General features: G+C 42.5%; 1 protein-coding gene across 1 annotated transcript in view; it reads right to left on the bottom strand.

The window, feature by feature from the left end:
• Positions 1–15,343, bottom strand: part of LOC108036412 (uncharacterized) — a 48,864-nt gene that overhangs the window by 7,396 nt on the left and 26,125 nt on the right. Inside the window, exons 3-4 of the mRNA XM_017112538.3 lie at positions 12,064–13,096; positions 10,471–11,973 (exon numbers count right to left, since the gene is read on the bottom strand). Coding sequence (XP_016968027.1) covers positions 10,471–11,973; positions 12,064–13,002 — 2,442 coding nt within the window. The 5' untranslated portion in view covers positions 13,003–13,096. The remainder of the gene's footprint in view (positions 1–10,470; positions 11,974–12,063; positions 13,097–15,343) is intronic.

Below are 15,343 nucleotides of genomic sequence, written 5' to 3'. Positions count from 1 at the left end.
ACTGGATTTTCAGCAGCAGGAAATATTATCTGCAACTGCCAGGCGGGGCAAACATGATGTTTGGGAATTCTCTCAAGCGCTTTTAACACGCCACATTACTTGATTGCCAATTGGCAATAGTTGGGCATATTGGATAGCCATTTAATTTCCATTTTATGCAGTTGAATTAATTTGCAGTCTCCAATGCCAAATAAAAGCCACTTTACGTGCATGGAAACCGATTGCCATAAGAGCATGCTATTTTAGTTTTACACATTTTGCATGACTGAATAAAATACTCGAGTACGACATTGCAGTTACAGTATTTTTGTGTTTCAAAAAGCTTTTAAGTAGAAATTTGAATTGCTTGGCATAATTCACGCATGAGTTCGGGTCGAAAATTTATCAAAAATGCAATAACCTTTTTCTTGACATTTTTATGTACAATTTTGTAATGAAAACTGCAGCTAAACGAATAAAGTAATATTTTGTAGGGCATTTTTAATGATTTTATGTTTCGTTTGAAGAACGAGAGACAACATTTATTTTAATATATTTGTAGCATCCAAGCATGTGATACGGCGGCAATTGTTAAAAATAAATGTTATCATGACATAAAATTGATTTTCAATTCTTGTATAAAAACCTAAGATAATATATCATAGGGAATTGTTTTTTAATATTTTTTTGAGAAGAAAATACAATCTTTAGAAAGATGGATATGGCTTCTGTAAAACTAGAGCAATAAACAAATGAATTGCCGTTGACAACGCGTATGTTTTTTATAAATTTATAAGAAACTTTTGCTTTTAAAAGGGAAAAATTATATTTTTTATGGAACTTGAAAACCAGATGAACATAAAACATTTCACTGTTTGAGATTATAAAAGGATTTTTAAGTTTTTATCCATCCGTTGATCCATTTTAAATTAAACAAAGAGGGGAGCAAAATGTTGCACCCACTCGGGAATTACATATCCTGGGAGCCAGCGAGCGCCGAAAATTTATTTGGCGCACTCAATGGCTTTCGTGAATAATTCAAATTCACAGGTGAACGCGTTTTTTCGACACCTCGCGAAATGAGGAAAATATGCTACTGCAGCGGCAGCCACGTGTAAAATGTGCAAATGCAATTTGACAACGTTGCCGGCGCTGATGACATCGCAAATTGAATCAAAATTCAATTTGACAGCGCGTATGCGTTCCCTTTTTCCCATTTTTTTTCTATTTTTAGTTTTCCCAGACCTGCCAACGAAGTTTGTCACCCTCTTTAGCCAAGTTAGTCAATTAAAAATAAAGAAAAAGACGCTGGAAAATGCAATCCACACACTTGTGCACACCCCTCTCAAAGGGCGAGAAAAGTTTTTCAATTTCGGCGAGCGCAGGGCAAAAGTCAAATATCTGACTGGTGTAAATGATATATCCTACAACCATGCAGTTACATTGTATCGCCTTGGGGGAAAGCTCTCTATTTGCTCAGGGCCCACAAGGAGAAGAAACCCCCTGCATACAAAGAAAATCCTTCTACATTCCTCAGTTAGATTCGACAAAGTCTAAACTTTTGTGTGGCGGCCAACTTCGGTTGGCTGTCCCACTATAAAATACCGAAAAGCATCTCGGGCAACAAAAAGTATAAATATGAAAAGAAGTCGTAAGGAAAATAGCAAGTAGCGGTGGCCACCATTCGAGGAACAACTTTTCCAGCGATTCCACAGCCGAGGGCCAAAGTTTTGTGCTTGTTTGCAACTTGTTTCGCAAGAGCGAAAAGCAAACGGCACTGCATGTCATCAAATATGAGAGCAAAAGTATGAATATCCCTGTGAAAGTTTCGGGTATTGCAGAGTTCGGAGCGCTGGAATCCAGCTGATAAGTAAGCCACTGGCATTCTGGACCACCAGAAGATTTGTGGCATGTGGCTGGGCCAGAGAGCGCTCTACACAATGCCAGCCACATCATCAGCAGCAGCCACAAACTCAGATTCGAATACGTTCTTTGTCAGATTTTCCGATTTCAGCTCGGTCAGCGGAATGCTCGCTTCCAATCGGGCCCTGCGGCAGCGTCAGCATAAGGGTTAACTTGGCCACCACAGGTTAAACTAGCAGAATTTTCCCTGTACAAACAGGAAAAGCGATTTCCCGACTCTGGCATTTCTTGTCTTGCAGCATTCCAAAACTTAATTTAAAGTTCTGTTCTGCTAGGGGTTACCATGGCAGGTTAGTTGATTAAACTTCAGATAAATAAAATAATCAATGCAAAGTCTTAAGTAAATAAATGAAGTTATAGCATAGAAATATATTCTCAGCAGAACGAAAATGAAATTTATTCAAAATATTCTTCTTTTTTATTAAATTTGAATATGGAAATACTAAATTAAAAAACCATAATTATTTAAGGATTTTAAACGTTGATTAAGTGGCATTGATTAAAATGTGATATAACAAACTTGGATGCACCAAGCAGAGATGTTTTCACTATTCCAATTTTTAATATTTTAAAGCTAACAAAATATTTATTTAATGTTATTTTAATTTTTTTTTACGATTTTTTTTAAATTGTTTGATTAAACATCAACAAAATGTACAAATACTTTGCTTTAGCCATAGATAAACGACTCAAAATCTAATTAAGAAAGTCAATACAATTTTCTGCATTCCCTTGAATAACTTTAGCAAGCATTTGAGCAGATACCAATTATTGAGTTCAAAGTTGTTGCAACCGTGGCGAGTTTAGACTTACAAGAAGTTCAAGGCTAGCCGAAAGTTACCAAATTGAAGTGGATTTGATTTGGCCCTGTTTTCAGCCAACTTCTGACCGAAAAACCAGAGCCTCTGCGACAATCAGTGGCCTGGGCAACACGACTGCAAATGCCAGCGACCACATGCCACTCATTAAGTGACCAAAGCATTTGGGCCTTCCCCGGATGGCTTTTAGCCAGAATGCCTGGCTGGCCATTCGCAATTGAGCAATCTAAGCTGGCCAAAAGGACGACTACATGGCCAAGGACTGCATGGCCGGGCCGACAACTACTGACCAATGCAGCTGTCCACTTCCGTTGCGATAAACCCAACACTTCCGTTCTGTCCAGACCAGAACCAGAACCAGAAACACACACACAACAGGGTCAAAGAGAGACAGCACACAAATGATGAGGATGGGGGCAACCTTTGGCTGGGCCGCAATTTCACTGCCAATTTGCCGCATTAATCGCTCGACAAACTGAACAAAGGGCAAGCAAACATTTGCCAGCCAATTTGCCACGAGCCCAAAATTCCAATTTCAATTTCTTTCCTCTTGAGCCAGAGAAACAATTCATTATTGACGCACACATTTGCATACAAAATGAGCGGAAAATAAAGCAGAAAATAAGGCGCCAAAATGTTCAAACGGATTTGGCCAATTTTCCACACGTTAGCCTAATGCTTGTGACCGAAAAAACACTTTAATTTAAATGCGCTCGCAAAGAAGCAACAACTGATGGAAACTGAGAAACCGGAAATGACGCTCAGAGCGGGCAAAATGGCTGACCCAACCGGAAATTGCTTTCGTCTCCTCTTCGCCACTTTTATGCGACCCAAGGGGATTTTTGCATCGCCGAGAAGGGCGAAACCCAAACCCAAACGTCAACAAGTTCATAACCAAAAGTGAAAGAGGGGAGTCGTTGCACTCGGAAATATTGCATAGCTTTATAAAAAAAATTTTAGTTTAAAAGATTGTCAGAAATTTTTGTTTGTATTAGAAATTTAAAGTAAAAAAATTGGGAAAAAAAGAACAAAAAATTAAAATATTTCAATTGCAAGAAATGTTGCATTACAAAAATATCGATTTTCGATAAGAACTTTAAAGTAAAGATGTTGATCGATTGCAGCGAAACATATTTCTTAGAGTGTTCAAAGTTAAAATCATATTATAAGTTAAGCAAATTAATATTTATTGCAAAATAATAACGCTAGACCTGTGTTCAAAAATTAAGTTTAAGATCTTAAGTTTGTTTATTGTTTGTCATATGTTTTATAAAATATTTTTTTAAGTGCCCTTTTTTCAACCATAGTTACAGGCCATTTCAAGAGCTCTTTTCTCGCGCCTCTCCAGCCATAAACATTTACATTTTACAAGTATTTTTTGTTTTGTGGCAGATACAGAGAAAGAAAATGGGATGGGGGTGGAATGCGGAATATGGCAGATAGGGGCTGGAGGTCACACCCTCCACCCAATGGTTTCTATGCCAGTCACGTGCTCCCCTTTGCTTTTTATTTTTATTTGTTTTCTCGCTTTGCTTGAAAACGCTAAAATGTTGACTGCAATTACGAGCCGAGACCCCAGCGAGTCTTTGGCCCCACTTTCCCATGGCGAATGTCTTCGTTTTGAGCCAGTCTTCTGCGCTGAAAGTCATAAATTTCCACTGGCTTTTCAGTGGAATACCCCAACATGGTGTGGGTTATATGGGGAAAGGTCTGAACAATGGGGCGCCAATTTCTGTCGGGAGTAAATCTAAATGAAATCATTTCAGCCCTTGTCTCTCATAAATTCCTAAATCAAATACGAAATTAAGGGAGGCCAAGGACATTAAAGAGATTGCAAGGTCTGAGCCTACTTTTGGGGCTTGTCTTGCGATACATTTAAATTGAGCTCTCTTAATGATAACTGTCTATTTCGTTACAATAAAAGATAAGCATTGGAATTTAAAAAGGGATGTATGAATATTAATTCATATATTTTAAATTAAAAAAAAACACTTAAAAGGGATGAATATAAATATTTAAAGCTTCCCAGCTTTAATCACTCTTGACTGAAATTGTGGTGGCCGTTTATTTGTTTATGCTTAAATCCTGGCCCAATTCGCCATCTCCTTCACTCTCAGAGCTTCTCTCTCTTTCTGACGCAGGGCTGTGTATCTTCTCTTTTGAATTTTGAGTACTTGATAGCAATTTGTTGCTGAGCATTTTAATTGCTCGCGTGTTGTTTCGCTTGGCTTTTCCCTTTGAATGCCCCCATCTCGTGTAGAACCACCGCAGACGGTGGTTCCCCTTTTTTAACCTCCTGCCCCCTGCCAGTGCCACCCTCTCCCCTCTGTAAATTCCATTCACACATGTGCGCCACAGAGCGCATATTACGTATACGCAGCGTTTATGGTACAGTCAGGGCTGCTCCTGTTTCAGGCTCGCTTTTCCCGTGTTAATTTACTTTTCAGCTTGTGGCCATCGGAAAGGCAGCAGGCATACAGCTGCCGAGCAGCTCAATTAACACAAAAAGGAAACCGAAACGGGAGAGTCCTGCAGCATTCAGTAATGAAAGGAGCTGCAGTGCACGGCAACAAACAAATTGCAAAATGAGGCTCCTTCCCTGCAGAAACGAAATGTGAGCTAAACAAATAGCAAACGCCCCCAAACCAAAGGCAAAAGAGTTTTCAATAGTGCCAACCCATGTGGGTTAGAAAAAATATATAAATTAAGGACAGAGGTGACGGCAAAGTCAAAAATACTTTAAAAATAAACAAATAGAGATAGAGACAATATCAAATGTCAATTGAAAATTTAAATTGAAAGGAACAAAAGCTTGCGCTGTTTAAAGTCAAGTGCTGATTTAAAAAGACTTCAGATTTCAGTTAAACTGACTATTATGAAATCCATTAAACGTAAGTCTGGAGCAATCATAAATAAGTTGCCTACTTTAGGGCTCCCCAGATAACTTTAACCTTTAGTTTAACTTTAACTTATCTTGAAGTCCGGGTTCTCAGTTCTAAGTGGGCATACAAAGTAATTAATGTGTAATTTAAGCTATCTGAATAAAAATTAAGATTCTGCCATAAACAAGTTGTCTACTTTGTGACGCCTGACAAAACTTTAACCTTAACTTTAACTGTCACTTAACACACGGCCCGTTATTCCTGAATAGATATTCAGCTTCTGCCATTAATAAGTTGTTAACTTTGTGCTGCCCCGAAAAACTTTAATCCTAACTTTAACATTAACTTAACCCGAGGTCCGTGATCCCATGTGCAAGTGGGCATCTAAACTCGCTGCAAAGAACACGAAATTGAGGCCAGACGACGACTTTGTCTGTCTCCCATCGCACGACTCCTCCTGACCCACTGACGCCCGAGGATCTCTTGTTTTTCTAAATTTATTACACACACTCGCACACACACTAATGAGCACTAGTGGCAGTGGTGCTCATAAAAATCCGCAAACCACCAACCACTCGCCAACCACTTTAACCCACCTTGCCCTCCCCTGGTGGCACATCAAATGGCAGAGTTTAAACCTCATCGCTGGTGCATAAATTCCTACCAGTTTAGTGCTCTTCCAGCGCCACTCCCGCGTCATCGGGATGCGTTGTGCCGCCCATTCGAGCATGTTTAATAAGCGTCGCCATTTTTCATGCGCAGTCAGCGGAGGAGCTTCCAGCTCGCATCCACCACGTTTGGCCCCATCTCCGGGACGCCATGATGTAGCAGGCAGATGGATGGGCCAGCCATGAGAACTATGAGTGCCACGTGAAGAGTTTGCTCTTAGCAAGCCAGTTGCAAAATATTTGAACTATGCCAGGAGCGGACAAAAAATGGCCAATCACACTCCAGAGGAATTGTGAAAACGGATATCGAAGTATTGTAAAGGGAATATATATTGTGCTACTTATGTTTGAGAGCTGAATTTAATCAAACTATTATATAAAGAGCACAATACTACGTATGATTGAGAATATATCAATTCTCTTAGACAATTCTTTTGAACGATTTCCGCTTTAAAAGGTATTAAAGTCCAATTTTTCTTTATGAGTCTCGATCTAAATTGTTATCAATGCAAATTTAAACCAAACTGAATTTGTTTCTTTCTTTTTCTTGTTTATCTTAAATAAATACCACATAACAAGCTGCCATTTCTCCATATCAGCGATAAGAATTATTGGCAGAGCGACAAATGCGCGACCGGCAAGCCGAACCCCATAAAGATAGGAGTCTCTGGCGAAACTTTCCCCCGGGAGCAGCGACTCAAACTCAATTTATATAGCATTTATCAACCATTTGCCTTGGGTGTGTGCGGGCCCCAGACTAAACGTGAATTATGATGATGCTGCATAAGAGTGACATACCGTTTCATAGAGGAATATCATTCTGTTTTTTCTTTTGCACCCAGGATTGTGCTGTTCTGGCCATTTTGTTGATGTCTGACTAGTATTTTCTTGTTTTCCTTGTTTTTTCTACAGCGAAGAGCGGAAAATTTGTCAACTCAGTGAATCGTAAATGTTATATGGAGCGAGATGGGGACATCACCAGGGCGCAGAGACTGGAGCACTAAAGTAAACAAATGAAAATGTTGTTTGCATTGAAATTTCGTTCGTTTGGTTTTCAATTAGGCGAATGCGGCCACCGCTGCGTATGAGCAATGTTTGGCAATAATTTGCGGCTCAAACAAGAGTGAAAAGATGGGCGGAAGACCGCAAGGGCAAACAATGTGGAAGCTCCACGACTGGCAGCAGTTTAGTTTAAAGTTGACAAATGGTCCTGGCCAGGACACGAAGACATGGCAGTACATCTGTAGCCATTAGACACGTAGCCGGAAGTTCCTGGGGCTGAGCTGAGCCGGGCTGAACTGAGCCGGGGGCGTGGTCCTCACGTCCTGCCGGCGGACATGTCCCACCATACCATCCAGGTGTTGCAGGGCGAGTGTGCGTGTAATATATTTCACCTGCACACACAACTATAGCAACACGAGGGGCAAGCAAATCGAGAAAATGAAGCTCGCTTATTTAGTGCCTTCGTCTAGTGTTGCCCAAAATGTATTTTATTTTGCCTTCCACTGCACTTGAGAAAAGAAAACTGCTGGATGGGGCATCATTTTCAAGAGAACTTTGTTCTTGAACATTTACTTGTGGTTAATACTTATAGTAACTATGGATCCTTGAACTTAAGAAGTTATTTTTTATTTTATTTTGCCTTCCACTGCACTGAAGAGAAGAAAACATCTGAATTGTAGTACCATTTTCAAGATTGTTTGGTTCTTGAAATTTTAGTTGTTCTTTATACCTTTAGTATTGGATTTAGTATTGAATTCTTGATTTAAGCCATTTAGTTATGATCTTATGACCTCCGATTAATTTTTGACTAACTGAATGGAACTTAAGTAAATTTATAAAAGCAATATTTAGAGTGCAGCTTTAGGAGTTTTTTGTTCTTGAAATAATAGTTCTGGTATCTAAGTTTATAATATTTCTTATATTTATCCTTGCATTTAATTAATAAAATATTGAAATTTAAGTTAAGTAATTTTCGATCTTGAACTTTTTATTTAAGAATAAATAGTTCTTATTTTTTTTGTTGATTTACCCTAAATTTTTTGTTAAATATTAATCAAGAACTTTTTCCGTCTGTGTACCTTCTCTTCTTCAGTTTCCTTGCAGGCAGTTCTTACGTGTGAATGTTGCCTATCTTATTTATGCCCAAGAAAGAATTTATCCTCGACATTAGATACATGAAATTAGATTCACTGGCAGCCGAAAATAGTAATACACACTTGCCTTTGTAGCTCTCTGTTTTCTGCTGCACTTCCACAATCATTTACTTAATTATTTAGAATGCTTCATGCAATTTGTGCCAGGCCCTTCCTTTCCTGTTCCTGTTGCCCCTCCAAGACAAATGCAATTTGTTTATGGCAAGAGTAAAGTGAAAACAGCAGGAGTCCCAGTTCGTGGGAGCCTGGGGATCTGGCTTTTGTGAGTGCAAAAGCAGGACGAAACCAGGACGAACGGGACGCCCAGGATACGCAGCGCATTTTGCTGAAATTACTTTGCAGCGGTGGAAAAACGAAAGGAAATGCTGAGCCAGATGAGTCACCTTGCTGCATTAACCCCTTGCTGACGACTTCCTTCCATATTTCCCCTCCTCGAGCAAATTGCCATGCAAATTGAGGGAATAAATGAGGCTGATGCTGATGCAGATGCAGATGATGATGTGGATTAGCTTTGCAAATGCAGCTTAATATTTTCTTTTAGCTGATGCAGAAAAACATCGTTAGCTGCAGGCCGTGGAAAATGGTCAAAGAAAAGTAGGGAGTTTTCTCTACACAATTTAAGCTTAACTAAGGCATTTGATTGCTTTTAATTGCCTCGGCGCATCACGATATTAATTAAGAAAGGCTTTCAGCCTTAAGAACACATAAATCGATTGATAAGATGACAGATTTATCAATTGCATTTTATGTAAACGAGCTTTAAATACCTTGAGTTTGTGTTTTTAAAACCTAAATATCTGTGCCTGTTATGTAAATTGCGAATAAATTCAAACATTGCTGATAAAAGCTCTCAGTACTTAAAGTGATTACTAAACGAAGTTTACTAATCCCAATTTAAGCTGCTGGCAAATGTTACACGTTCTTTTCCCAAAAATAGAGTAAATTTAAACAATAATTTAAACCGAACACACCGCAGCATGGGCAGCTTAATCTATAAACTTAAAGTTATCAAATACCAGAAAATACATTTGGCTTTTCTGATTATTTATGCCCAGCATTCAACTTTGGGTTAAGCTGCCAGCCAGCCACTCGCTCCTAACACTTGCAAAATATTGCGTCTGCCTGTGCGTCATTTTTCAATTTTCCCCATTGCTGCACCTGGAGGAAAAGGGAAAGCCGAGGAAAACCAGGTGGAAACTGGGGAGGGTGCAGATCCAAATAAGAAAGCCAACATATGTGGGGGCCCAATCGATAAGGTGGGGCGGCGGCTAAAACCACAAGGAAATCTTTCTGCGGCTTAGAGGTATTTTCCCATCTTATTTTTTATGTTGGTTGCGGGCAAATAAAATCACAATTTTATCTTAAGCCGCAAAGTCGAATGGAAATTATTAACGCATAAATATTCAAGTACTGGCAAAGCTAGAAATATTAGAATGACCCGTCACAAAAGTGTATCTCCACTCAAATTTATGGGTAATTGGTTTCAGTTAAAATTCTGATGTTGTGCTCTACAACTTGTATTTGGTTGGTTTTTATTTTTAACAAAGTTGCTGTCTAAAAACTTTACGCAAACAGCATTTTCAACACCTAACCTTTTGTGTTTTCCATGTTTTGAACAACTTCTGCTCAACCAAAAAGTAGACATGACAGCTTTAATAATTTTTCTCGCAACAATGTTCATCTTTTGTTCTCCAACTTGTCATTTGTTTAAATAGCACATATATCTGCTTCTGATGTTTGCTGAAGCGCTTTAAAAGTTTTGCTTTTTGGCCAATCCCATTTGAGTTTTAACAAATGTCTTATTATGCTCAGTTTCAAGGCTCACACTATTTACTCAAAAGGCTCTATAAGGTTCTAGTAATGAATACCAGTCATACAAATTTGCAATATAATTTAAACAAAAATTATTATTTTTAAAAATGAATTAACCTGTTTATTATTGTTGGCCAAAATAATCTAAAGAAACCTATAATTTTACTGATTTTCAAACTATACATTCCCTAGAGTTCTCACGTGTTTGTAAGACTTTAGAAAGTCGACTCACCTCGATGCAGAACTGGCAGCCGCACTGCAGCAGCGCCATGGCCTCGGCCACGTCCTCCACGTCGATGAGGCACAGCTTGCAGGTGAAGGGCTCGAAGGGATTGGCCGAGGGCGTGGCCGGAGTGCCCAGCGAGGGCGTGACATCGGCGGAGGCGAGCATCTCGCGTCGCTTCAGTGTAATCCCATCCCGAACGCAGCAGGCCTGTGCCGCCTGATTCGCACTGGCCATGGAGAGCAGGGAGCTCACGGTCAGCGGGTACGCATGATTGGTGCCAAAGGGTCCCAATTCACCGGCTCCGGGTGCATCAGTGGGCGTGGTCCCGGGCGTCGACGTGGCCAGCTGCTCCCCCTGATTGAGATTATTCCCGCAGCTGGAGTGCAGCGTGGCCGTGGTAACATTGGACGGCGGACTGGGACTGGTTGAGTTGGCAGTTGCTCCTCCGCTAAGTCTGATCTGGGCATTTACATTGATATGCGGCTCTTGCGCCCGACGCTGCTCCTCTTCCCCCCCAGCTTCCAGCTGATTGAAGGCCGAATCCGGCCGGGGCACAAAGCCATTGGAGAGGGAGTAGCGCGACCCGGAGGCAGCCAGGGATAATAAGCTGGAGCACCGCGAACAAGTGCCCGCACCATTCATGCTGTTTATACTGTTCCGCAGTCGATTGAGTGGCCGGATTTGCTCTACTCCTCCAGAGCTGAATATCCCACTGCCATGGACGGCCAGCGAGTGTCCCTGGCTCCGACTCTGGCTCAGGCCGTGAACATGATTATGCGATTGGGATTGACGGGTGAGGGCCAGGACAGTTTCGCACTTTCGCAATCCCGTGTACTGGACAATCGACTGTGACTTCTCCTGTCGCAAACTGCTGGCGCTGCCCTCGCGTCGCATGATGTGCCAGATCTTCTGCTGGACCACATTCAAGGAGCTGCTCGAACCGCTGATGCTCAGGCTGCCACGCCCCTGGCCGTTGGCTAGCTGACGGCCAGAGGGATTCCGGAGCACCACATCCTGCTCGGAGGGAGTGCGGGTGATCCGTATTTCCGGCGAGGCAGGACGTTCTCTTTCTGGAACCGCCGCTCCTCCTCCTCCTCCGATACCACCCCCGCCACCTCCTCCTCCGCGACTGCTGCTCGCCTTGCGTCCCACCAGCGATTTGAGAAAGTTCTCGAAGCGACGCCGCCGAGGCAACTGCCCACCGCCGGACAGTCCCAGTGAACTCTCCAGATCTCCACCGCCTCCTCCTCCGTTCGCTGCCAGCGCTCCCCCGTTTCCTGATCCTCCTCCGCTGCCACCTCCTGCCCCTGCTCCGCCACCATCGCCATTCGCCGAGGAAATGATGATCTTGCTGCGCGCCTGCGTGTCCAGGAGCGCAACCGTCTCGGCGTCGGCGGAATCGTGGGCGTGGTCGTGACGGGGCGTGGCATGCAGGACGGTGGAGGCCTTTTGGCTGGCGGAGCGCTGGTGCTGCTTTGTGTTGGCCAGATTGTGGATTGGCGAGGAGTCCTGAGGGGAAAGAAAACATAAGGGATGAGTGATAGATTTGGAAACTTTAGGGAGCATCATCAGCTTTATGAAGATCAGAGAAACACCCACCCGCGAGTCCTGCTCCAGCTCCTCCTCGAGGGCACTGTAGACGGGCGCGTACCAGGAGTAGGAGAGCTGTTTGCGGGCGGACGGAGCCGCTCCCGCTCCACCAGGAACAACGACGTTCGCCGTGGGTGGTGCCGTGTGGCCTGCTCCGTGGTGCTGATGCTGCTGCTTGAGCGGCACAAGCTTGCCTGCTCCACCGGCTACTCCTGCTCCGGCTCCTCCGCCTCCTGCTAATGGGGCTGTGGTCACCAGGTTGTTGTTGTAGCTGAGCGGCAGACTGCGCCTCTGGTGCTGACCTCTAGTGGGTGGCAGATGCTTCGTGGGCTTCCTGCCAACGCCGTACAAGCTGCTGTGGTGCTGCCGCCTCGGCTGCTGCTGTTGCTGGTGAGGATTGTGCTTGTGATGATGATGGTGATGTTGGTTGCCCTGGTTCAGTTCCTTCTTGGTAAATATCAGCGAGGCACTGTTCTTATTCAGCCTTATGGAGCGCTGTTTGTCCACCACTGTGGCCTCGATGTGGGTAAGCAATGGAACCGTCTCCGATAGAGGCAGCAAGTGCTGCGAGGCAGCCGACTCCGAGGGGAAGTTAATCACAAAGTTCTCGGCGGCGTCGTCAAAGATACTGGCCCTGGCAGCACTCACGCAATCCTCACTGGACGAGGGACTGCTCAGGGAGCTCCTCTTCGAACGGCTTTGATGGTGGCTCTGGCTTTGGTTGTAGTTCTGGTTGTGCTGCTGATAGCTGCTGTAGCTGATCTTGTTCTCCACCAGCAGTTCCAGCGGTGGCAGTTTGGAGTGATGGCTGTGTGAAGTCCGGTCCTGGTGAATATCCTGCGGATCGGAGGGCGTGGCAAGTGCGTGCACCTGCTGCACCGGATGCACTTCAGTCGGCTGCAATCCCGTCGACGCTGGCATCGATGGCATCGCCATAGGTGGCCGCATTCTGGACCGGATTGCACTCGATCTGGGGGCTTTTGCTGATGGTTGTGCTCAGCCTAACCGTGGCTGGCGACGGCAGAGTCTCGTTGACAAAAGCCTGCGGTGGATAAGAAAACAAAACAGCAATTAGAATTGGTTATTCGACAATAGAAGTTTGACCTCAGTTGAAATTCAAGTCAAAACGTATTCTTAAATGGCAATGGAAGAACACCGTAAATTATTATTGAAACAAAGCTGCAAGCGAATCTGACAAGTAAACCCAAAGCTACAACACATACTTTCAGCACAGCTAGCTTAGGGCAAAGTAGGTAAACTTAAAATCGAAATAGAAAATTGCTTTAAAAAACAATCAAGAAAATGCATCAATAAAAACTGTATTCTAATATGTCTACTGAAATCGTCCAGTTTACAATAAACTTCATATGGATAAAACCCAGAGTTCAAGTTATATTTCAAAAAAACCAAAATATCCTTTTACCCAGCCAGTGCTGCTACCTCTACGAATTCAACCCGATTGCTGGCAGCTGCATCCGAATTTGCATTTACGGCTTATTGGATTTATGGCAATTGGCCGAAAGGGAATCGGGGGCTCTGCACTCTGATTAGAATTCGGTATTGTGCAGGGCTTTCCCTTCGGAATTTAATTTGCCCAAAATAAAGTTACCCTTTGTGCCAGCTGGCCAAGGCCCCGAACCACCGAAGGAATTTAGGTGGTCGATGGATCACAATTAAATTGATGCCTGAGATTCTGGAGACTGGCACAGCCATGAACGAATATTATTTGATTATGAGAGCATAGCCGCATTAAGTGGCTTTCAATGTTGCGCACATTCAATGGTGCGTCCAATTTGATTGAGAATTCGCATCCATCAAAGCGAGAAATTCTCCTGGGTCCTTGGCCATTTGCCACGGTTTCCAGCTGAACGACTAGCGCCGCCACTAATCTCTTAAATTTTCATCAATTCGTGGCCAATTTAATGGCATTTAATCGGCCGTAACTATACAAGGGGAATTTGCGCTGCAATGCCAGTGCAGCAATAAGGAAACCAATTTCAATTTGCAAACTCCTCGCTGGGCAAACAGAATAAAACAGCAGAGAGCGGGTCCCAGTCTCTGGAGGTTCTGCAGCCCCAACTGCATCCAGTCAATTAAGTTATTTCCCACTTTGAGCCTGGTCAGGTGCCATTGCCAGTGTGCCAGAAAATATTCCCCAAGGCGTGCAAATTAATAATAATAAAGCGGAAAATACGTTTTTTGGTAATTTAGATAAATGAAAATATGCGAAATTCATTTGTGCTTATTCGCTTTAAAATGGGGGATAAACTTTTAAACGGATCCAAAATACTTTAAGAATTCAGTTAGCTGGAACACAATTGGCATAAGATATATTAAATATATAAATTAATGATCACCATACTAAATGATACGTTTAATACTTTGTTTCACAATTCTAATTACACTCCTATTCTTTGTATATCATGCTACATATTAAATGTTTTTTCTTGATGCTGGTCACACTGTTTCCCTTTGTACATCAAGCCCCATCTTGGCCACACTGTTTCCCGAACTCGGTGGTAACCTGCAGGAATTTTCCATTAATTTCAACTTAATTACGGCAGCAGCAGAAACAGAAGGCGCAGCTGGCTAAAGCTGCACATGCCTCTCCGCCATTCGAGGTATGTGGCTATATTAATTTTTGGCATGCCTTCGCCTAGCCACCACCCTTCCGCCCCTCAGCCCCTTGTGGGCCACATCTTCCCGCATCAGCACAACGCACTGAAGTATGCAACGAAAAATGCGAATTACGCATAATTGCCAAGCTCAACTGAGGAACTGAGAAAGGCACACGGAGAAAAAGTATCTATCAAATTGATTTTCCATTTAATTCATAAATGGGATCTAGAATGAATGGGATCTAGAAAAGAAATAATAATTTACGTATTATATTTAAATTGAAATAAAGTAATCAATCTGAAAGTCGCAGGACTCTATGACTACAAGCTTTGTTACTTGGTCATAGCTTTGTTAAATGTTGTTATCAAGTGTCATGAATATTTTGAAATTTCATTACGTTTTTTATTTGAACTTTCTTGTTTACTACCTTGGACGATATTATAATTACAAACTTATTTAGATAGACTTTATTAGCGTAACCCACATCCCTTACCACAATAATGAATAAATTAAATACAACTAAATAATAGCATGTGGTACTAAGCTCACATGATTTTCTCTAATGTACTTTTCTTTTTCCATGCCAGGAGTGAAAAGCGAAAAAGAGAAGCCACAAGCCGCAGCGCAGGGAAAAAGTGAAAGATAAATTGCTTGCCCACGCCCACATAAG

The sequence above is a fragment of the Drosophila biarmipes genome, chromosome 2R (genome assembly GCF_025231255.1).
Source record: "Drosophila biarmipes strain raj3 chromosome 2R, RU_DBia_V1.1, whole genome shotgun sequence".
Classification (NCBI taxonomy): domain Eukaryota; kingdom Metazoa; phylum Arthropoda; class Insecta; order Diptera; family Drosophilidae; genus Drosophila; species Drosophila biarmipes.
This window is presented reverse-complemented; position numbering and strand designations above follow the sequence as displayed.